Raw genomic sequence first — 22,679 nt, 5'->3', positions numbered from 1 at the left:
GACACTAGAGGAAGAGGTGGAAGAGGGACAAGAATGACGGGCTGCATGAGCGTAACCCTGAGTGGCACGAGGAAACACTCCCTACCGCAACCACTGCACGCTGCCACCCACACACTTCAGGATGGCCCATTAAGGCTCAACAGCTTTCATCAGTGTTTGTTTGGGGGCAGAAAGGGCTGGTAAGGGCCGAAATCAAGGGATACAAGACATTAAAGGGAAGCAGTAAGATAGGTCCCCAGAAAGATGCTGGGCTCCCAGAGGAGGTGCGTACACACAAACACTAGCATGAGAAGGAAGCTTTTAATCAAACTTGCCTTCCACAGCAAAGCAGCTTTGCTGCTCTTTAAGCAGGCTGGTTGTTCCAGCAAGCAGCTTAGCGAGGAGCCTGGAGCGGAGACACACGAGGCCTCAGCTCCGGGGGGTCAAGCAAACCTCGGGTGATTCACACACTGGCTCTAACACACTGCTCCTGTGTAAGTACTAGAGGCAGAGCGCTGCAGGCAGGAGTGTGCACAGCCTCGCACACAAGGTAACCAGCAAAGGTTGCAGATACTCACACTGAGCGCCGCCGTTTGCTTTCAGCCTCCTCCTGGATGCCTCATTTCCAATAAAATGCCCATCGATGCATTACTACTAAAGCCAGGCCACGATTACGGTGCTCACACCAGAGGCTTGTTTCTGAAAAGTCACTCCAAATGTAACATCAGGCCAGGCAAGGTCACCCATACAACAATCTAACAACAAAGTCAGCAAACAGAAGCAAAAAAAATCTTGTGAATTCCACCTCTTTACTGTTTAATCTGTCAGACTGGTGAAGACAAATTGTCAATTCTGGTTTCCATTTTTTAAATACGATTGTCACATTAGAGAAATGAAAACACAGCAAAATAAACTGTACAAAGGCAAAGTAGAATAACAAAAAATATTTTACTAAAACATAAGATTTACAGGAGATTTTCCAGACAAGCCATACAAAATGGTCACAAGCTTTTTCTTGGAGGGACTGGAGGGATTTTTCTACACTTGACAGCAGAATCACAATATTATTAGTGATGATGATGGATGTTCGTTTAATGTTCCCATTTTTGTTCAAACAATGAAGCTTGTCCATCTACAGCGTCTAAGTTAGACCGGGCTAGAGGGTATATTCTAAAGTATAACTGGTTAGCTGCTTTAACCAATGCAATTAGCATCACCATAAAAAGGGAAGAGGAGCCCACAAAATTAAAACAAAAAGCCCCGCAGCTAACCCTGCCTACCTTCATTCACAGTGCTTATACTTAAACCATGATGGGAAAAATGATTAAAAGCAGAGATGTGCTGCTGCTTTTAAACAATTTCACAACGATCCAGATGATACTTCTAGCCTCTGCTCATGCGTTACAATAGTGAATTAGGACAAGACACAGATTTGCTAATGTGCATTTAATCACCAAAGGACTGAAGATGTCTGGGCTTTTATTCTGTAATGTTTCTAAGACTGTGTCCATTAAATGCAAACAAAAAAGGAAGAGGTCTTGGCAGAACAGGAGAAGTGATGCACACTTGATGTTCAAAGCGCATTTAAATATTATTCATGGCATATAGCCTAGTCCATGCTCTGGCTGTAAAGAGAGAGACAGAAGACATTTAGAAAACTTGCATTTTTCAAACTTTATTAAAAACATCTCGAGTAAGTCTTTGGCTGCCGCATATATGCGAGTTCTGAGATTTTATAAGCACAATTCTGACCCTCTAAGGCATACAGAAGCCATGGCTACTGAAACGGCCACGTTACAGCAGGCACAGAAGCCAAGAGGCAGAATGTTACAACTCTTCCTATCTACCACAGGCACTGGTAGAAGCAGGTATGGAAGTGTAACTAACAATCTGCATCCTCAGCTCCACAGGAAAGGCAAAAATATGCACTTTTGTTCCGTCACAAGTCCAAATTAGACACCGTTGCAATTTAGCTGCATGAAACACGAAGATTAAACAGATCAAGAGCTTTCTATTTCTCCAACAGGCCTCACTTGCAGGCTGGAAAGTGGACCCCATTCCGGGTACTCGGATTACGACCGCATGCAATAATTGCTTCTGCAAGTTGCCAGCATAAAACAAGAGATCAGGATTTAAATCCCCTAACCCATCAGTAATCAGCTTAATATATATTTCCTAAAGCTAGAGAAAAAAAATGAGAGCAATACACCACCTGTTTCTATGGCTTGGGCTTCATTGGTCTTCCATTGCTCGGCTACATCATTTGCTAATGGATCGTCTGGATTGGGAGCACTTAACAAAGCCTGGATTGATAGCAGGACTGTACGGATCTGCAAGGCTGGGGACCATTTATCTGAAGAGACAAGGGGAGCAGCATGAGACACCACATTCATCGCAATCCACACGGCGAGAGCAACGCGCTTCCCTCTCCGAGGCTAAAGAATAAGCAACCTCCTCTTGCAAACAAGTGGCATCTCTGTTTAGAGTCAATCTACAGGTCTCTGTCCGCGACAAAGGCAGAAAGAAAGAAAACAAGGCAACACTTACCTTTCAAAATATCTAAACATATTCTTCCCAGCTTGTCTACATTAGGATGATAAATTTTGGTCATGAAACGTACTTTAGGAGCTGCCATTGGATATTCTTCTGGAAGGAATAGTTCAAGTTTAAATGTCCCACCCTCAAAGGGGGAATCCTGTGGACCTGCGATGACCACATGAAAATAACGTGCGTTGCTCTCATCTGGCTCCGCTTTTATCCCAGGAACTGGCTCTGCCAGCAAGCGCTGGGTTTCCTACGAGAAGAAGAAAGGACAGTGTGAAAAAATACAAGCTATTTAAAATAATTTAAACAGATTGTAATTATGAATGACAAATAGTCATTATGATTGATTTGCCCTTATCCATTGAAAATATCATGTTAAACAAGGAGCTTAAAGTCACAAAACATCTGCAGAAAGAATACCAGGATGTGGTAAACCGATCTATGCACCTCCTCCCAGATCTCACAACTACTGCATTGTTATTATCCACTATAGGGGGCACAAATAAGCACCTTGACAAATTTCGACTGCACGACTGTCAAAACGCAGCTTTTTCAACTTACATAAAGACTCCTTCGAGGACACACAGTGTCATGATACCAAAATCACTTCCTTTTCTATCTTACAGAGAAAAAGATCCACAAGTGAATAAGCAAAAGACTTTATTGCTCCATGTGCAGTGCTCAAGATTTAACCCAGCAGGAGCAGACTGCTTTACTGCAATGGAGCGGTTTTGCCCTGGGACCAGCTCGAGCTTTGACGAACTCGCAGCACGGCTCTGCCGCAGAAGCGAGGCTACCGTGGGCACAGGCGGAGACCCGAGCACATCCCGCACCAGGGGCCTGGCTTCCTACCCACCTTTGTGCTCCCCAGGACACGGTGCTTCTGCCGTGGCCCTGAACGCACCTCCCGGCACGGGCAGGAGGCCGGAGCCGCCCCCGATGCGGCCCGGCGGCCCCGCTCAGGGCCGAGCGCCACGGTGACCTGTGCTGAAGCACCAAGGAGTTCCTCAGCCCCGCAGCATTTGCTGCTGCAGACCATAACATCTGCTTTGCAAGTGTGCATGCTTACACACATACATAAACACATCTGGCTTGGCTCCTCGTTACAGCTAAGCATTATCTCCTCACTGGCCCTAGCTGCCACTTACACACCTTACTAGGATAACCAACCTGCTTGAAACTGCCTACGTGCACACAGATAGATTTTAAAGTACACATGTAACTTCATAACCTACCCAAATTTGTATCCTGCTCACTACTTACTAGTACAGGAAGTCTGCAGAAGAACATTTATAAATAATGCTTGAAAGTTTAATAATGAGGTATGAAAGCCAGTGGATGAGAAATATATTCAGAACTGAAATTGTGCCATACTCTGGTTTTATTTTACTTTTTGGGGTAACCCTTTTCAATAACTGTGCTGCTCTTGGCAGTTCCTAGGCCCTACTCGCACTCAGGTGCCCACGCAGCCTTCCTGGCTATGCCAGTATGTGCAGCCTGCAGCCCTATTGGAGAGCCGATCCTGGCCAAAAATAACCCAGAACCAGCAGCCTCCTCGGATTCTGCAGCATCATCCTCACCTCTGGCGGTCAGCACGACTGAGGGAGCACTGCCTGACTGCGAGCTCCACATCCTGCCCACCAACGTGGATACATTAGCACTAGAAGAAAGATGCCCAAAACAAGCATGTGCTGCAGCACAAAAAGATTTCCTACTAACAGCACATCTTAGGTTACTTCCAAAGAGATGGGATGAACTCTACTACTGTAAGCAAGAGCTAAGCTGTGTCTCCTGCTCAGACAAGGTAGCTTTCTAAGGCAAGACAACAGCAGCAAACTTGTTAGACTACGAGGAAAGCAATAAAGATGATGCCACTCATTAAGGGAATATATACTGTTTTACCTGAGTCTTTTTTCCTGTCAGTCTAGCAGAAGGATTTTATACAGTTTTGTCTTTCAGTTATGAAGAAAAGGATAAGGGAAAATGAATCAGGTACGTTTTAAGCTTTGGCATATAAAATGCTTACACGTATAAGCAGCTCTGCCCATAGAGTCAAACCAATGAAGTCACTTCCATGTTTTAAATGGACAACCAAAGCTAGATGCTAATTTGATCGGGCTTCCAGCAGAAACCATTCACATTTGATATAAAGAACTGTCAACACACAGGGCTGCACTGAGTCGCTGGGAAGCTCAACCCCACTGAAGGACGTGGAGGGCTTTAAGTCTAATGTTACCCCCAAAAAGCCCTCCCAAAAAGTCACCCACAAAAAGTCACCACATGTGGTCCGAGTCTACAAAAAGGAAACTTACTTATGTGTTAAACTCACTTTGTAGTTTTATGACACTATTTTCCCCAGAGAATGGCTGCCCAATGGCGGGGGGGCAGGAGGCAGGGGACTCACACCTTCAAACATGAAAGTTCAGTTTCAAGTGAACCTTTTAACTTTCTACATTTTCCCACTCATCAGGAAGACCAAGCGTATGCAATACTACACTAATAATGCACTCTTTTGTTAGATGATACCTTTCAAATACCTTTTTTTTTTTTTTTTTTTAAGTTAAGGAAGCAAGTCTCATGCAAGCTATTGCTTCCCGCTTTCTCCCCAGACAACTTTGCATCCCTCTACCCACTTTCAAGTAGTTTCTGTGAGTTCAGTACACAAAGTCAGTGGCTATCGCAGAAAGAGAGGAGCGCTACAGCTGGAAGCTTGGGAGCAACCGCAACATTGCACGTTGCTCAGCCACTTTACTCGAGCAGGTAGGTACTGGTATTGCCTAGTAAGACGGTGGCAGATGGGATAAAAGGCAGTTGGAACATGTGAGCACAGAGTATGTTGAGAAGGGAAAAGCAAATCAAAAAGCAGGTTTTGCAGTCCCCCTGCTCATGATCTGTTTACAGCTCAGCATCAATTTTGTTTTCATAAGAATACAATTTTCACCCAAGCAAGCATCCCAGGGCAGCACTGCTTGCTTGCCGAATTTTAGCTTGCTGAATCAAGTCTCACAAACAGTTTCAGGGCATTTTGGCTTTAAAGTCATTTAACGCAGCACTCCATGCAGCAGGAGGCAGTAACTGCTATTTGACAGGTCCTGTAACATTTTCAAATGAGATCTTCTCACCCATGCTTTAACTTTGCTTTTACCAATTCCTAGTGCATGTCAATTTTCACCAACTGAAGATGAGCTTAAATGAAGATCCATGCCAGCTCTGATTCAGAGCCGGTTACACCCATCACAATTTTATCTTCCTTGTTTTTAAGTGGTTAAAAGGCAGACATTATAAAGGTGTATTTATAAGCAAAGCCCAAGCTCCTCTTTTTAATACAGGTGGTTCTGGAGTAGAGGGACAAATGAGAAGATGCTGCACTGAGGTGCAGGTGTTCCTCCATAAAGGCATGAGGCTGAAGGCTAATGGTAGCTGAGGGGAAAAATCCTCCAACTTATTATACAGTCATTAAAAAAAAAGCAGAAGTCACAAGGATTATCCAGCATCCTACACCCAGAACACAGAGCCCCTATTCAAGAGGGCGTCTGAAGAAACCAGAAGGTTTCCACATTGCTATGGACAAAAAGAAAGAGAAACCATACTCACTCCTGTCAGAGCATCCTGAGATACAACAGTACAAAGAAAGAATCTACTCGAAATATGCTACTATTTTAAATCAGCTCCAGTCTTGCAGAAGTCGCTACACAAAAATTCAAGTTGACAATGCCCAGTCAAAACAAAGAGTCTCATACACTGCATTTTTGTACGACAAAAACTATTGTAATGTTTTTCACAAATCCTACTGGCTATCAACAGACTGAGGCAGGATTAAACAACAGCAAACTGGCAAACAATTACAGTCAGAAAATGTATGCATGAAAGTATTCGCAAAGAATAAATAAGAAAAAAAGAAATCACCATTTCTTACAGAGCAGAGTCCCTGCGGCTGAAGTGAAATCTCTAAAGCCTCATTGGACTGATGAAGACCACACCAGTACTGAAGGGAAATACAGTTTCACACGACCGGAAAATCGCTCAGGTTTCTTCAATACTTTTTTTTTTTTTGGAAAGGAACCGTGTCTACACTTCAATGGAAAAGAATCATTCCTATTCCATTCTCTGCCCTTGAACAGTTAGTCACCACAAATCTCACATGGCTTAGTGAGGAATAAGGTTGAGGTTTAAAAGCTGCGGACAATTTAAGGACAAAATAATGGAACTTAAAGGTTACTGTTTTAAGGATACTATAGTTTTCTAAGAAAGAAGTTTGCTTGCAAAGTCAGCAGAAAATAAGAATAAAAAAATCTAAACTCTGTGTCTTCAGCCAAGCTTGCTTTGCTTAGTAATTCAGCTCTCTCTAGTTTCCTTACACCTCAGTTTCCATATTTCACATTTTAATACAGTGCATTAGTGCTATGGGACTGTCACTAACAGGCAAAAAAAAATATCGTGTTATCAATCCACAATTTCCACAAGCTATCTTCAGTGGGAAGTTAGATTAAGAAATTCACTTTTTTGACAAAAATCTAATATGCTTTTCATATCAGATATGACATCATCCACTAAAACCCACAGGATTCATTAAGACCAAAAGCACCTGGAGAAAGCCAAACACCTTAGGAAGCTTCAATATTTTATGCTGACAGAGGAGCACATGACCACTGGGCACGGATAAAGAATAAAAAATAAATAAATAAATATGCTGCCTTGCACGGAGACCTACTCTGCAGCCACATTCCTACCTGTAGCTCTTTCGTTGACCTCCTGGTAAAACCAAGCCTGTGGCCAGGCTGCTGTTCGTACTTGTGTCTCCGTGTGCGTACGGAGAGATCACTCAGGGAAAAGCTGGGACCTGCTGCCAGACGACTCCCTTTGCTGAAAACTGCAGTTCAAGGAGCTCTCACCACTGCCTCAATCACAGCGAGGGGGCAGCACAGCAGATCACCAGTCTGCTACCTATCTCAATGGAATGGCTACCTCCTCATCGAGCAGAAATGGAGTAGCTTAACTAACCTGACTGCTAACAGTAGTTTCCCATCTGCTACTGCAAAGTCTTGGATATCAAGAGGCAGCACATAGCTCCTTGCTTGCTATAAACAATTATTTAGCAGCCTTTTAGAGTGCTGAGATTACAAGAGCATCCTCCCAACCAGCAGCTTTGCTTTCTTAAGGTACTGGTTATAATGTCATTAAGCCATCCAGAGGCCAACATAGTTGTGAAAAACCTCAAAACGCTAATAAGGCCTCTTTTTAAGAGAAACAGTACTGTAGATATTAGAACTGTTAAATATTTAGGCTTCTAAAATGCCTCAGTGCTCCTTCTTTATTAATGCAACATCTCAGGAGAATTATTCCCTCTTGATATTTTTAGCAGCACGTATATTAGCTGCATGTTCTGAGCAGCTGGCAAGTAATTTGCCAATATCACCATGCACTAAAATAGAGGTTACACCCCCACAACCACATCAGAGCAAGGCATGGCACAAACCCTCCCTAAGCAACTTCAGAGAGGGAAACAGTTCAGCTAATACCCATCCACTTTTATCTGTATGTGTAACTGCCCCAGCTGACTTTACTCAGAGGAGTAGGGAGCAAACAGACTATGAGTGAATCTTTCTCCAAATAAGACTTAATCTGCAACAGAAATTACAACCCCTTCACTTGATATTACCATTCCCCAAATACACTGCGAAAGTAAAACCTGTGAATGCTGGCAAGTCAGTTAATGCAAGCGGGGGATTCTTCACTCCATCTCTGCTCACCTGAATAATTTTGACTGACAGCAAACAAACTCTGCTGACATCTAGCAGGGGATGGTAACATCCTGTAGACACAGTGGTGAACACTTGGCCTACTGACAGAAGCGTCTTCCACCAGCAGAACAACGCCCCAACGTGTTGCTACTAACCCAAGTTGCCCTCTATTACCAGAGGCCTCCAAACCGCTGGATGCAAAACCATCTTCAACGGCCTGGGCCTTCTGCAAAGTGAAAACTGAGGTACAGCCACACACAGACACTCTGGAAGTGGCTTAGTAGAAAAGTCACAGGTGAAACAAAAGAGACACCACACTGAAATGCATAGATTGCATGGCTTCTTCTGGGACATGTGATGTGTACGTGAGTGCAGCCCGAGTTAGGTGCACAACTGCCCAAGCCTAAGCCACAAAGTAACTTACCTGAAATGTGCTCAAATTGTTGTAGGCAGAAGCATTTTATCGAGGGTATGCTACAGAGTTTCAGATTCTTCAGACAGCCCTGCAAGTTCAAACTATGAAAAAAAAGACTGACTTGAAAAGCACTTGTCCTGTTTTCTGCCATTAAGAGGATGAGATTGGCCACTTGGAGAGTAACATGTACCAGTTTATGTGGAATTTGATATACTGATACGAAGAAAAAAATATAGTTTTATATATATTTATCTTTCAGCTTAAGTGATTGCTGATCAGTGTCTTTTCAGTATTTGCTGCCAAGTTCTCCAGAAAGATTGGTAAAGCAGATGAAAAAGCAGCAATTAAGGCCTTACCAAGGACAAAAAGTCAAGATCATTTCAAAGTAGTAGATTATACCTAAATTATCCTCAGAATGACTAAAGGTGCAAACCAATTCTCATTCTTTATCATCTTCAGTTTTTGGCTTGAGTGAAACTGCTCTTCTCCCCACTGTCCTACTCTGATTTCCAGTTTTGCTTGGCAACATACAGAGATTTCTCTCTGCTTATTCCATTCTACTGTTTTCCCACAAAATATCAGGGAGCCTTCCAAATGGGAAGTCATAGCCTTCATGTAGCAATATCAGTTTATACAACCTCTGTTCCATGCATTCATTTTATCAACCCAGGTATCTGCACAGTCAAATCACAAACCAGATAAGAGTGTTGATCTGGCTGAAGAAATAGCTTTTTTTGAAAGGCTCTCTAGCCCAGATCAGGTCCTCAGCCTAAGCAAGAACTTTTATTGCCCATAGAACAACTGTTCAAATAGTAAGACTGCTAAGCACAAATCACAGGATAATCAATCTTGAGAACTTCCAAGTCAATCCAGTTCCACAAGCCAGTAACTTTTCTGCCTTGAGCTGCCAAGTCCCCGAAGTAACAAACTGGCTTCAGCATTTCAGTTCAGACTACCCGTGGTGTCCATTTGCTTCACATTTTCATTCTGATAGCAGAAGACTATGATGTTCAAACCACATCTAATAGTTTAGATTCACTTCTGGGGTAGTGTGATAGCTTTCCTCACCCTACTCTAGTTCGTATAAAATAAAAGCTAAGTATTTTAGCTGTATACGACTAACCTCAACAGCATATTGGCACACAGGTAAGTTTAATCAGTTCCTGAGTGGTGATTCTGTTAAGAGTAGGATGAGGAAGAAGATCACACGGACCTTCACCAAGAGCTGATAAGTTGCATGCAACAAGGGGAGCTGCATGCAACAAGGGGAGCTGCATGCAACAAGGGGAGCTGCATGCATGTTTTTACTTTGATTTTTTCACAGAAAATTAATGGGGGGGGGAAGAGGGAAGTCCTCTGCACACAACAAAGCAGCATCAGAAAGCCAAAGACAATGCAATGACTTAATGTCATAGTGCATCACATGTTGGCACACATTCTTCTAGGGTCTATCAGTTCATTAGCTACAACTACGTGTGGATAAGAGGCTGTAGACAGCATTATGGAAATTCAATGTTACCTACACATATGTCACTGGCAGACAGCTTTCAAAACGCTTAGATAAAAATTGTTATAGCATTGTAGGGCAAGTGCATTGGAGAAAGTTTTCTGAGCACCATGTTTACCTTTCAGGAAAAAGAATTAGCATAAAAGCCCATTAAACTGCAAAGCAAAGGTCAGACTTCATAAATAGAAGGCTGCACTTTGTGGTTTCCAGTAGCTGACCTCTGCAGGAATCCCTTATTCCTTGCCATGTAATCCCAGAGCGTCAACATCCCACTCGCTTCTGTTTCCTGGCCTCATCAGTGCCTGCACACAAGGAGCAGAGGAGAGAAGACCCAACACTGAGCTCGACCGCATCCACCCCACAAAACTCCCAAACCTTCAGGGCATCAATGTGCCGATGCACCTACTGAAAAGAAGTTAACAGCTACTATAAGGTACTAGGCTGTACTGCAACCCTTGGACAACTGCACGGCTACCCGAAACTGCAGCTCTTCCACACAACGGTATGAGCTCTGGATCGCTCACCTTACCCCATCACACTTACTCCTGGCTTTCCCACTCTCTCCATGACACCAGCAATTTTAACCACCACCATTGTTGCCAAATGACAGTAACACGAAAGGGATATTTTTTTTTAGGGTCAGGATCACTCTTCGCTGAAAACATCTATATGGTGGAATTTTTCACAGCAGATTACAGGAACCATGAAGAGATGGTTGAGAGAGATCCTATGCAAATTCCTGGAGGATTATCCATGTACTAACACAGACCAAAATTTTTCGCAGTGTATCTCCATCTGCAGTAAAGGCAGACCTAGCTAAACTCAGGGAGCTAACAGCATATACCATTCCTGCTCTGATGGATCATGTTTGCATTAGATGGAGCATGTTTGCATTAGGGCCTTGCATTAATATACACTGCAGAGCCAACTATCCAGGTTTAATTAAAGCAAAGAATATTTGATATAGAGCTTTCATCCGAACACTATCTTTGGCAAAATTTGTCACTCGCTCTCTCACTCACCGATGCTATTATTCAGCTGTTGTTTGCACAGTAACTGAGGACATATTTTTGTTTTGTGTTGTGAGACAAGCATACTGCTGGTATATAAATAGCCAGTGGAAACAGGCAGGTACAGAAAAAAGGCAGTGTGTGCAAAGTGATGAAAAAGCCATTATCACTAAGAAAGTTTAGTTTACCATAGATCTGTACCCTAAAGTTGCCCAGGTTTTATAAGGGAAAGGTGCTCCAATATATTCATTGTGCCTCTAGTTAGATTATTTGCTATTCTTTCCCATTTCTAATCTCGAGTCAAAAAAAATTATTTGGGCAAGAGAGCATGGAAAGTTAGTGTGTCCTCTTTCAGACCTTGTATTAAAGCTCCAAGTTTTCCTTTTAAAAGTAGCACCTTAACTCAAATCTTCTTATTCTCTGGACCCGAGTCTCCTCCTCGGCTCCCTCCCGTACCCCCACCAGAGCAACCCGTCCTGCCAAAACTCCAGGCTTCCAGTCCATGCCTAGACACCCTTCACACCACCACAACCACCCACCAGCAAGGAGGCATCACAAAATGGGACGCTATCTTCCCACAGTTTTCCAGAGACTTTTTTGTCTCTTCCAACTTTCCTCCTTATGCCAAATTTAAGTTATCTACAAGACTGAAATAGTACACAAAGGACAAAAAGAAAGGTATTGCAGTTCCTTAGCATTCATCAGAGAAGCCCTCACAAGCAATCTGTTTTCTATGCCTAACGGCATTCGAACAAATCGTATAGATATGAAAAGGTATTAAACAAAAAATACTGGAAATATATTTAAAGGGTTTATTCAGGAAGCAAAGAAGTGCCCAGAAATGCCAGGGCAAGCAAAAAGTAATGGCAACCTAAATTTTAATGCGAAAAATAAATGTTCGTGCCAGAGCTACCATTAGCTTCCAGGAGGGTGAAGACAGAAACTGCTAGGCAGCTAGTTTGCTGCCAATAGGTTTAAGAACTTCCAGAAAGTTTCAGAAAATGCAAAGTAAATGCCCAATTTATATATATATATACACACACACACGTGCGCATATACACACACACACATGTATGAAACTTCATATAAAGCTGATGCAATTGGCCTCCAAAATAGAGTTTTACACACACCTAAGACCATACAAGCCATGCCAAGCTCCATAAAACCTCTTATGAAATGTTGCCTCAACGTGTAACATTTTTAGCTTTACAGTCCAAGTGTTACCGGTTCCTCAGCAAACACCACAAGGAGCAGCTCACTGGCAACAACGAGGAAATGGCGTCTTACAGTGAACACAGAGCAAGGAAGGAATCTCTCAGACAACAAAACATGGCCAGCAGGGCAGGAAATCAAAGTCTCAACGGCTTAATGCTGACAGATCCTTTAATAAAAATAAAATAAATAAAAAGCCTGAAGAAGCCCAAGATATTGATTCATATGGTTTGCCTCATCATAGGGGCAACTAGGAAGACTATAACAAAAATGCTGTTAACTGGCTACATAGTTAACACATAGACCAGGATATCAAATCATGGAGATCACGGCAGCAATGAAAACAGCGAGAGAAAAAACCCTTCCGAAGAGGACACAAGGCAGCATTGCCCATCCCATTCACATACACTGACTGCACTTGACACAGCAATGAGGTGGCTTGAATGTCAGCCAAAAAAAAAAAAAAAAACGCAGTTGCAATTCAACTCCTTACTCTACTGGAGCTATGTGACTTTGCAACACAAAATCAGTATAATAAAAAATTGCTTAAAACTTCAAATTTCTAGATTTATTTATTCTTTGTATTGCAAAGGTCCACTTTTACTATTATGCAAGAACTAAAAAAAAAAAAAAAAAAAAGAATTCATCTAGAAAGCTCATCTATGCGGATGTACCATAATGCATCTTTAAAAAAAAAAAAAAAAAAAATTGTAGATGTATTGGACTGATTCTGAGCACCCTTGTTTTTGGATTATTCAAAAAAAAAATAAAGGAGTTATGAATATTCACATATGCACCACTTCTCTATTCACAAGGTAGAGATTTCTCCCATTCTGTCTGCAACTTTGATTTCAAGGTTCAAAACTAGATTGTTATTTTCCACTCACTATTCGTGACACGCTAACCCTACTAGGTCACATCTCCAGAGCAAGGCGTCTCTGGAGCTTGCAGACAGCTCCCTCCAGTCACTTCAACCCTCCTAGCTCCCGAGTAACTAATCTGGCGGCAGGAAACACGCACAACGCCACAGCGCCCGCTCCGCGCACCGTCACCTTTTTCCTTGACCCAGGGGAGCCCCGGCCGGGTGGAGGAAGGCACCGCTCTGCCCCGGGGCCGGCCAGGGCGCGCGCGGCAGGGACACAGGCTGGAGCGCGCCGGGAACCCGAGCGCCCGGCCACCTGCCAGCGGTCACTCAGGAGCGGGAACGCCGGCCGCGTCTCGGGCACTTGGCGAGATCCTGCTCTTTGCTACGGTCTAGACACGCACACGATTCCCTGTTCCCAACAGGCTGCAGCTCTCAGACAGCAGCACGAAGCCCGCGCGCACATCAAAGGAAAAAGGTCTTTCCCCAAGCCATTTACTGGCATATAATCTTGTTTGCTACTGTGCATAAAGAAAATGGGATCTCCTGATTCTAGGGTTCAGCCTTCTGAGGCTCTTCCCCTTTCTCTAACATATCTTTATTTCCTTTCCTGACCTTTCTAAATCCCATTAGCACGAAGTTCACTCATTCTCTTCCACCTAAGGCAGCCAGCAACAGAATATTTACCATTAAGGCTAGCAGGATAGCAAAGCTCTGAGCAATTCTCATTCAAGACTCCTAAAAATCAGTCTGCCTCAGTCTTCAAGTTTGCATCTCTGCAGCTGTGCTTTTTGAAATACTCTGCATATTTGAGACTGTCACACCAGTCACTCAAACCGGGGACTGTGTGTGCAGCAGGTAGATGCAGGGCACAGAGGAGGAGACCCCGCAGCCGCCTTCAGAACACCACTAATCCAGGATTCAAAAGCCCCAGACTGACGGCAGATTATATATAACACTTATGGAAATAAACAACCCACTTCATCCTCCTGTGAAAAATAATCCCGCAAGAGTCTAAGGGAGATTACTCTTAGACACCCTCCCCATGAAGACTGCAGTTTCCAGGTCTCTCTTCTGCTGCCCTCACCCTTTTTCCCTAGGGCAACAGACAGCATCCCCTGCCACTGCACATCTCAGCAGGGAGCTCTGCATAGTGCAACAGTTCTTGTTTTGTTTTTCCAAGAGACTGCGAAATAAAGTATCCAGGAACTTATGTGCCATCTTAAAAGTGGGTGTGTTTCTTGGCTGTATCCAGAAGTATCAAAAATTACGGAAAAAAAAAGGCCCCCGTCCCTCCTCCCTGCCCCCAACACACACAGCCTAGACACCAGCTTTATATGCAGGCTCTTCCCACACCTCTGTGATGGACACCAACCCCACCACATTAGGAAACAGTTCTCACACCTGAAGTGCACCCAGCACGGCGTGCTGTGCACCACAGCAGGGGCATGAGCTGCAAACCCATCCATTCTATGGGACTTGTCCTCGTTATTTCTACTGCTTACTTCTCTGCATAATCTCATCTTTTCCACAGAATATAAGGAAAAAACAAGGCAGGAACATTTATCTCTTCTATTCACCTATTAAATAACTTTAGCTTTTAAAGACAACTCAGCGCTGTCTCTGCATTGCCTGTTTGGCACGTCCTGGTGTTTCACAAGGATTCCCAGCTCTCAGCACGCTCGACCACGAGCAGCGTCGTGCTGCTGTGAATTATTGGTGACATTCACTCACTCAAGGGGAAGCAAATCACTCCCCAAAAAGACTACCAAATCCCACCGGGACAACTTAATAGCGTTTAAGAGAGCAGAGAACCAGTGTGAGAGCTTCGATTGGCCTCAGGGCGAGCGGAGCGGCGGGGCCCGGCCCGGGGCGGCGCCACCGGAGCGGGGAGGCTGCGGGCCCGGCGCTCTCATTCATTCCCGCCGCGGCGCTCGGGCCGCCGGCGGCGACACCGCCAAGGCCCGAACCAGCCCGACGGGCCCGACCCGGCCCGGCGCGGCCCGGCCCGGCGCGGCGCCCGCCCCTCCCTCGCGCGGCCGCCGCTCCGGTCGCCGGAAGCGGCGCGCCCTTGCCGCGGCGCAGGCCCCGCGCGCTCCCCGCCTCCCCGCCGCGCGCGGGGCGGCCGCGGCGGCACCTTGATGATCCTGCGGGGCAGCCCGGCCATCTTGTCGCGTCGCGTCGCGCTGCGCTGCGGCCTCCCTGCCTCTCGCCTCCGCTCCGGGGCTCACGCACAGCCGGAAGTAGCCCGCGCCGCGCTTCCGGTGGCGCCGCCCTCCCGCCACGGCCGCCCGCGCGCGGCATGACGGGTAGTGTAGGCAGCGCCGCCCGCCGCCGCCGGGGCGGGGCAAGATGGCGGCGGCGCCAACGGTCGCGGGGTGGTGCGGCCTGGCCGGGGGATTCGGCCTGTCTGCCCTCGGCACACTGGGAACGGGCCCCTGCAGGAGCGGGGTCGTTCAGGTAGGCTAGAGCCCAGTGCTCCAGGCTGGCTCTTTCCTTCTGCGTGTGATCCCCCGAAACGCGTGTCAGCAGAGCGGGGGGCTTCTGCCTTCGCCCTCGCCGCCGTGTTTCCCAACAACAGACCCTGCTTTCCTTCTTTTCTGCCCTTCTCACTTAGCCAACTAACAAGTACCCAGTTGCTCTTTGCTGTTTGGTATCCTCAGCTTGTTCATCACACCGGTAATGTCAGGTTTCACGCAAATTCACAGAAGAACGTTACCTCTCTAAGCTTATGGGTACATCCTCAGCCTTTTAAACTCTTTCCTAACTTTCTGGATGTAATTTTCCCAGAAATCAAGGAAATCATCGTTGAGGTGATGTGCAACACAAGTGCACGGAAACATGTTTGCAGAATCAGGGCTAGGAGAACTGACCACTTTGGCACCTTATAGTAAACAGTTATCATCTAGGCTGCATGGGTTCTCCTCTTCATGAGGCACAGTGTCTAGCTGTTCAAATCGGATGTTATTGGCTTTGGCTACTGGCTAGTTGCTGTTTGGTTTTTGATTTGTTTGGTTTTTGTTTTTTTTTTCAAACAGGAAAAATCCCCCACACGTGATTGTGAAATCTCTCCTAAGTGACTGCACTGCAAGCTCCCGCCCCTCTGAAATGTGACAAATAGTCTAAAAGAAATTTATGCCCTATATGTTCTTGCTATGGGCAAATGCTTGAGTGTTTAAACTCGAACATGGGCTCATGTGACAGGTTTAGAGCCCATGTGGTACTAAAACTGCTCTCCAGTTATCCTTATTTGATTGAAAGATTTTTGAGGCTGTATTCAATACAACCGTTTCCAGTATGCAGATCTTCACAGATGGAGGTTTATTCTGCATTGAATTTTTAAAGGTCTAAACACAGTAATGTCTCAAAATGTCTCTCTCTTGGGAGCACAGCGCCAGTGTACATGAATTATCAAAACGTAGAGACAAGCACAGCGTAGTGTTGACCAGCATATAAATAAGTGCTTTCCACTGTAGAGCATAGGGATGGGTTAAGGAATTTAATTACTTTTGAGGAATGAGATTACAGCAAACTTTGTTTAGGGAGGCAGGAGGGAATACTGAGGGCAGAGATAAAAAGATGGAATTAACATCCATTTAATCTTGAGGGTTCATGAATAATAGAAAATATTTGTAATCGTGTTGCTATGACACCCAGCAATAACTAGGTGCTGGCTCTGGTCTAGCAGGTAGGCTGACGTCCGCGAGGAGAACGTGTCCGTGTGGGTTATTGATAATGTTGTTCTCTCTGCGTTGTCCGAGCTTCACGTAGTTTAGGAACCGAAACCAGAAGGACTTCCCCTTCTGCCTACCCTAGCGCCCCTTGTATGAACTTGCCAGCTTCAGCCAAACTTGAAAATATGGCTGGAGAGGCGGAAGATACTGATTCCTTGTGAATTTAATGAAAATAGGCAGGCAGAGGAAATAAAAGTTGTTAGTCCCTTGGGAGGGGGGAAGACTTCATGATACAAATACTTATTGGACATGAGAGAATCTTCACAGGGCCGTAGCTTCAAGACCAAAGCCAGTAAAATCAAGCTCTTTTGTTACATTGCTTGTGGAATTACTTCTTTTTCCTTCGTTTCTACCTTCTTTTGTGTGTGTGTGTGTGCTCTTTTATCCTTCTCCTGGAAAGCTGACTATTTAAGGCCTGGCATTAATGGAGGAAAAGCCCCAGGCCCAAAGCGGAATTCAGGCTCAGCATGTGAATAAAATACCACCCGCTTCCCGGAAAGCACTGGGCCTCCTGCGTTGTGAACCCTGCTCTTCATGTGCTGCGTGCAGCAGGAGCACGGGGCCTGAGGAACGTTGCCTTCACTGTGCCCTTACAAGGGCTCTAGGGCAAGAGCATCTGCTCAGCCCGGGGATGCAGCGTGTCTCTCTGGCAAGCCCTTGTGCTTTGGAAGTTTTTGTTGCCCAGTAAGTGGCCTGCCATGTGCTGACAAAGCAGCAGTTTTCATGAGGACTCTCTTTCCACCTCCTTTTAGGAAGAGGCTTTTGTGGCCCACTTGCTCAGAGATGCAATGAGCAAAACATTTGCTTTCTACTGTCCTGTCTCCAAAGATTTAGGTCCTTCCTCTAAGTCCACCCACCTAGACTCCCTAGAAGGACAGCACTCCCTGAGTATCCATAGGGCCACCAGAAACCCATCCAAACTGGCTTCTCTACAATCCTGGCTTTAGACATTGGCTCTTCACACTGCTTCGGTACCAAGTGATGTCTTCCAGGAGGAGATACATTATAAAAAAAATCCTTCCTTTATAGTCTTCTAACACTCCCAAAGGAATCCCAACCTAAGTCTCTAAAGCAGAGCCGGAACACGACGCACAAGTGCCCGGGGAGCCTTGTCCCTTCGGCCGCGCTGCGGTTCTTGCCCGCGGGCCGCAGGCTGCGCAGCCCTGCTCTGCTGGTGCCCCGCTTGGCGCGTCCCTGGGCGAGCGTGGCGGGCGGCGCGCTGCGGGCTGGCCCTGCTCCCCGCTGCCACGGCGAGAGCCGCGCTGCAGCACGGCCCTGCGCTCCGCAGCTCAGCCTTGTTGCTGAAGCGTGGCCGGTCTTCCTGCCTGCCAGGTGGTGTATTTCGAGCAGCGTGGCGCAGGGATTTCTTCCACAGCAGAAGTATGCAGTTTGTTGTGCTCGCAGGGCATTCCAGGCATGCCGTTATTTTTATTGTTTAATTTTTTGGCAAAATAAAGATTTGATGTTAAAAAAAAAAAATGTTCTGCTTTCATTCTGCTTTCATCCATGGTTTTGTAATTAATGAAGTCATTAGGCAGCTGCCTTCCCTGACTCAAACTGTCATTTTTCTTTTGCCAGGTGGAAAGGTAAAGATGCTATTTGTTTGGCAGTGATTGAGATTGATTTTTTGTTTAAATTCAGCTGAATTTTTGTCATTAGAATCATTGCCTGGACTTCTCTCTGATGGTCTCTTAGCACTGGCAATGCCCAACTCATATCCTTGACATAAATCCTGCAGCTCAGTTAGAATGTAAGGAAATTCAGTAATATTTTTTGCCTGTGTATCAAAATCCGCATGTCTTTCTAGGTGAAGGAGTGGCAGGAAAGTTTATCTTGAACCAACGAACAAGGCCTGCTCTGAGGCTGCACCCCCAGCTGCTGCCCCGGATAGACTCACATCTTTAAACTCAGGCACATGCAGGTTCAGTTTAGAAAAAGTTGCCTCTCCTCGCTACAGTCGCTGGTGGTTGGCTTTTGTAAAAGGTTACACGTGCACCACATGCACTCATTTCAGAGCAAGTTTGGGTGTAGGGTTAGTTAATAAGGATGTTGGCGTCTGCAGGCGCCGCTTACACCAGAGTTCACTCCTGCAGCTCATCCCCATCGAGACCTGCCTAAGCGCTGCTTACTCCGCGGCTAGTTTCACCGCCCTGAGTTTGCATCCCTGCCCAAGTTCAACGGCAAAGCCACGTGTTTGGGGTGGAGTTACACCCGGCCGGGCACTGGGTCGGCCTGACAAGGGGAGGAGGCCTCATTTCCCCTTCCTGCCTCACGCCCTCTCCCCTGCTTCCTCACCCCAGTGCTTCAGCTGCAGCTCAGGCCTGGCGCTTGGTGGCTCCTGCTGCACTCAGTCAGCTCACTCACTTGGCAGAAGACGAACATCTCATGCTGTTTCCTGCTGGAGTGAATTGGGCTGGCCTGGGGGCGGGTCTGGCAAGCCCCAGGGGCAACCTAGGGTGGATAATGGGCGCAAGAGTGAGATTTTCCCCACTTGTGCCCTGAGGTATCTGGTCAATGTTGGAGGCCTCTTCTCACACTTGCCAAGCGACAGCCAGCCCCGGGCTCTGCTTCTTTCCCTGCCCTCGGCCTCGTTCTTCTGAGTCCTCCCTCGCATCAGTGCTTATCCCAAGTGTCTCCTCCTTTCTGCCCTGCGCACTGAGGGGTCCGAGCTGGCACACGAGAAGCAGCATGAAAGGGAGAAGGAAGTTTCCAGCGGCAGCGCCCTGTGCAGTTGGCTCAGTGTATCTGGTGTCACCACGCTTACGCAAAGGCCAGAATGAAGAGCACGATACTCCCTGTTGCACAAATCACTGACAGCAATGTCACATCACCCCACTGTTGGGGCAGTGTAGTTTGGAGAATGAAACCGAGCCACCCTGCAACCAGCAAGGTGCTCTGCCACATCACTGTTGGAAGAAAATACAGGCAAATGATTGCAATTATGTAATTAATATTCCTAGGACAGCCCAGCACAGCTGATGACCACTTTTCTATGACAGCTTTTACTGTCATCCGGTTACTCATTGGGGTGGGTGGATCCAGACCAGCCAAGCCTTGTGGTTGACTAATCTTACTTCCTCTTTCTCGTCCTCCTCTCCCCTTGGCAATCCTAGATTTTTAATTGCAGTAAGACTTTACTATTTCAAACCCTAGATTCTGTATTTTACTTAAAAGCATTTTTATATTTTTTATCTAATACCATGTAAAGACTCTTCAGCAAGATCAGCTAAAAAAGTATACATACATATATATACACAAAGTGTATATATATATGTACATATAAGTGCAAAATGAATTCTCACAGAAATACCTAGATTTTACATTTAAAGTCTTTGTCAGTAGATCCAGAGTGTTTTAAAATAAGCCCTATCCCCATGCACAGACAGCAAAGCTGAGGCGCAAAAGTTCAGTGGTCTGTGCTTCAGTCAGAACAGTCACTCAGCGGCTTAGGATTGATCCAAGTGCTGGCACTGGCTGAGGCTATACTGGGGAAGGAAGGAAACAGGTGCCCAAATCCTACCTGCTCGGGAAATAAAAACAGGAGTAGGTGCAAGGGAATGGGAACTGGGTGAAGAGGTTACAATATGCATGAGAGCTGCTAAAGAATGACTATGACCTCTTAAGTGCTGCGTTTTATTCCTGGTGTTTACATTTTGACTTAAAATTTAGAAATGTGTCCGGCTCCAGTGTCACTTGAGAAGATTTGAGAGTTGCCCTAAATAAATTTGCAATGTCTCCCTAAAAATTTGGATTTTAAATTCACAGAACTTTGGAGAGATTTGGGTATCTTATTATCCTTATTATCTTAGAAAACCATCTTTGCCAAAAAAAAAGAAAGAACAAATCCATCTATTCACAAATAAAGTTTTAATTTTAAATATGATTACATAGTAACCTTTCCACTCCAGATTTTATAGAAACCAAGGAAACCAAATGCCTATCTCAGAGACAATTCTGAAACATCGGTTCCTATGGAAAAAAAAACAATCCTTAATATACTAATTCTGCTAATAAACAGCCTGAATTTCCCACGGCCTAAACGGCTGCTGCAGCAGAAGAGCTAGAACAGCCAGGTCCTGATTTTGTGTTTCCCACAAGAGGGGGCACTGCTAAAACCCAAGGCAGTCCAGCCCCGATGCCAGCTCGGATTCAGAAACTGGAAAGCCCTGAAGGAGGCAGCCAGCCCAGCCCGGCCCGGCCCTCACCACCGCGCAGTGTTTGGTGCCGAGCTCTCCATGCACAGTCACACCATTTGGCTGTTCCTGGACACATCCATCGCGGTGTGCTCAGGGAAGAGCTGCCGATGTTGTTTCCACCCAGAAACGCTGTCTAGGTTTCCAAGAGGGGACGTGTCAGCAGCCTGTGCCTCGCGCAGTTGAGCTCCTCACAGTGTCCCCGTGTCTGGGGGACAGAGGGGTCTCCCTTCTGCTCAGGCAGGGCAAAGCGAGCGGTGCCGGGGCAGGCGCGGAGCTCGCGGGTGGTAACGGCCCCGTCCGCAGATGTCCTGGAGCTGCGTGCGGTCCCGGCGCGGCCGCCAGCAGCTCCCGCCGCCCCGCGCGAAGCCCCAAGGAGCCGGCACAGGCACCACTGGAAGAGGCACCCGCAGCGGCGCGTCAGGGGACGAGGGCCTCCTACACCGTCTCCTAAAAGTCTTTTTATAGCAATCACGTATAAATAGACTGGAAACTTTATAACTTGCCTGGAAACTTATCAAGGAATGCAGTTGGACTGGGGGGATGAGGGGGTGCGGGAACGACAGGATTTTCAATTGCAACCTCTCAAAAGCACAATTTGGATTACAAGATTTGCTCTGGCTGTCACAGTGATCTTTTAGGAGGATGCATTTCCAGGATGAAATCATCACTCAAAGCCCACAGGCTACCTCTAATTTAAGCCTAGTTAGGCGGTGAGGACGTAAAATTGGGGGATCTGAAAATCCGGCGAGGGCTGTTTGTGGCCGGAAGGCCCAGGAGGCCAGCAAGCACTCCCGGACGGGCTGGGTCCGTGGGAGGCGCGGAAGATGTCTCGCAGTTGAGGAGAAGCTCTCGAGCGGCAGCCGCGCTCGCGCTCACAGACACGGCCGCGCGTGGGGCGCGGCCCAACCGCCTCGCGCGACGCGGCGCTCCGACTACAGCTCCCGGCGTGCCGCGCGGCCGGAAGCGGGCAGCCGCGGGGCACTTCCGGCGCGGCGCGGGCAGCCGTTGGGGCAGGTAACGGCTGCGCTGGCGGCTTGGGGGAGCGCTCGGTCGTGGCGGAGCGGCCCTGACGTCTCCCGCCGGGGAGGTCCCGCCTAGGATCGGGTGCTACAGCTATCTATCTGTCTGTCTGTCTGTCTATCTATCTATCTATCTATCTGTCTATCTGGCAGTCCTCAGGCGTGCCGGACTGCCGCAGTGAAAGCCCAAAGCGGCTTTGAGACGAGCCAAACGGAAGCGAGCTTTTGTGCTGGGTGGGTTAAATTAGTTTCACCCTCCTTATTTGTGTGTTTAACTTCATTGCATTTATTCATTTAGGCTGCGAGGGGCTCCTGGAGCACTCTGGCTTCTGCCCCTTCTGGTGGGTTAACAACCGATTTTCTTGGCGGCAGAGGTCATCTGTAGCCCCCCACGTTCCTGTGCCTTGCTGACATTCTTTTAGTGGCTTTTCTGTATTGCTATTTTAACTGAGGAGATTAG

General features: G+C 46.5%; 1 protein-coding gene across 1 annotated transcript; it reads right to left on the bottom strand.

Moving 5' to 3' along the window:
* Positions 1-908: 908 nt before the first annotated feature.
* On the bottom strand, positions 909-15,546 carry UBE2N (ubiquitin conjugating enzyme E2 N). The gene is made up of 4 exons (XM_088532944.1): positions 15,408-15,546; positions 2,527-2,773; positions 2,192-2,332; positions 909-1,604 (listed from the first exon to the last, which is right to left on the bottom strand). Exons 1-4 carry the CDS (start codon positions 15,435-15,437, stop codon positions 1,564-1,566), a joined length of 459 nt encoding a protein of 152 aa, XP_088389070.1. The 5' UTR covers positions 15,438-15,546; the 3' UTR covers positions 909-1,563.
* Between the last annotated feature and the right edge of the window lie 7,133 nt (positions 15,547-22,679).

Source organism: Tinamus guttatus, unplaced genomic scaffold (genome assembly GCF_059628265.1).
Source record: "Tinamus guttatus ecotype Peru unplaced genomic scaffold, ASM5962826v1 Tinamus_guttatus_pri_ptg000472l, whole genome shotgun sequence".
Taxonomy (NCBI): Eukaryota; Metazoa; Chordata; class Aves; order Tinamiformes; family Tinamidae; genus Tinamus; species Tinamus guttatus.
The sequence above is the reverse complement of the archived record's forward strand: the minus strand, read 5'-3'. Positions and strand labels throughout refer to the sequence as shown.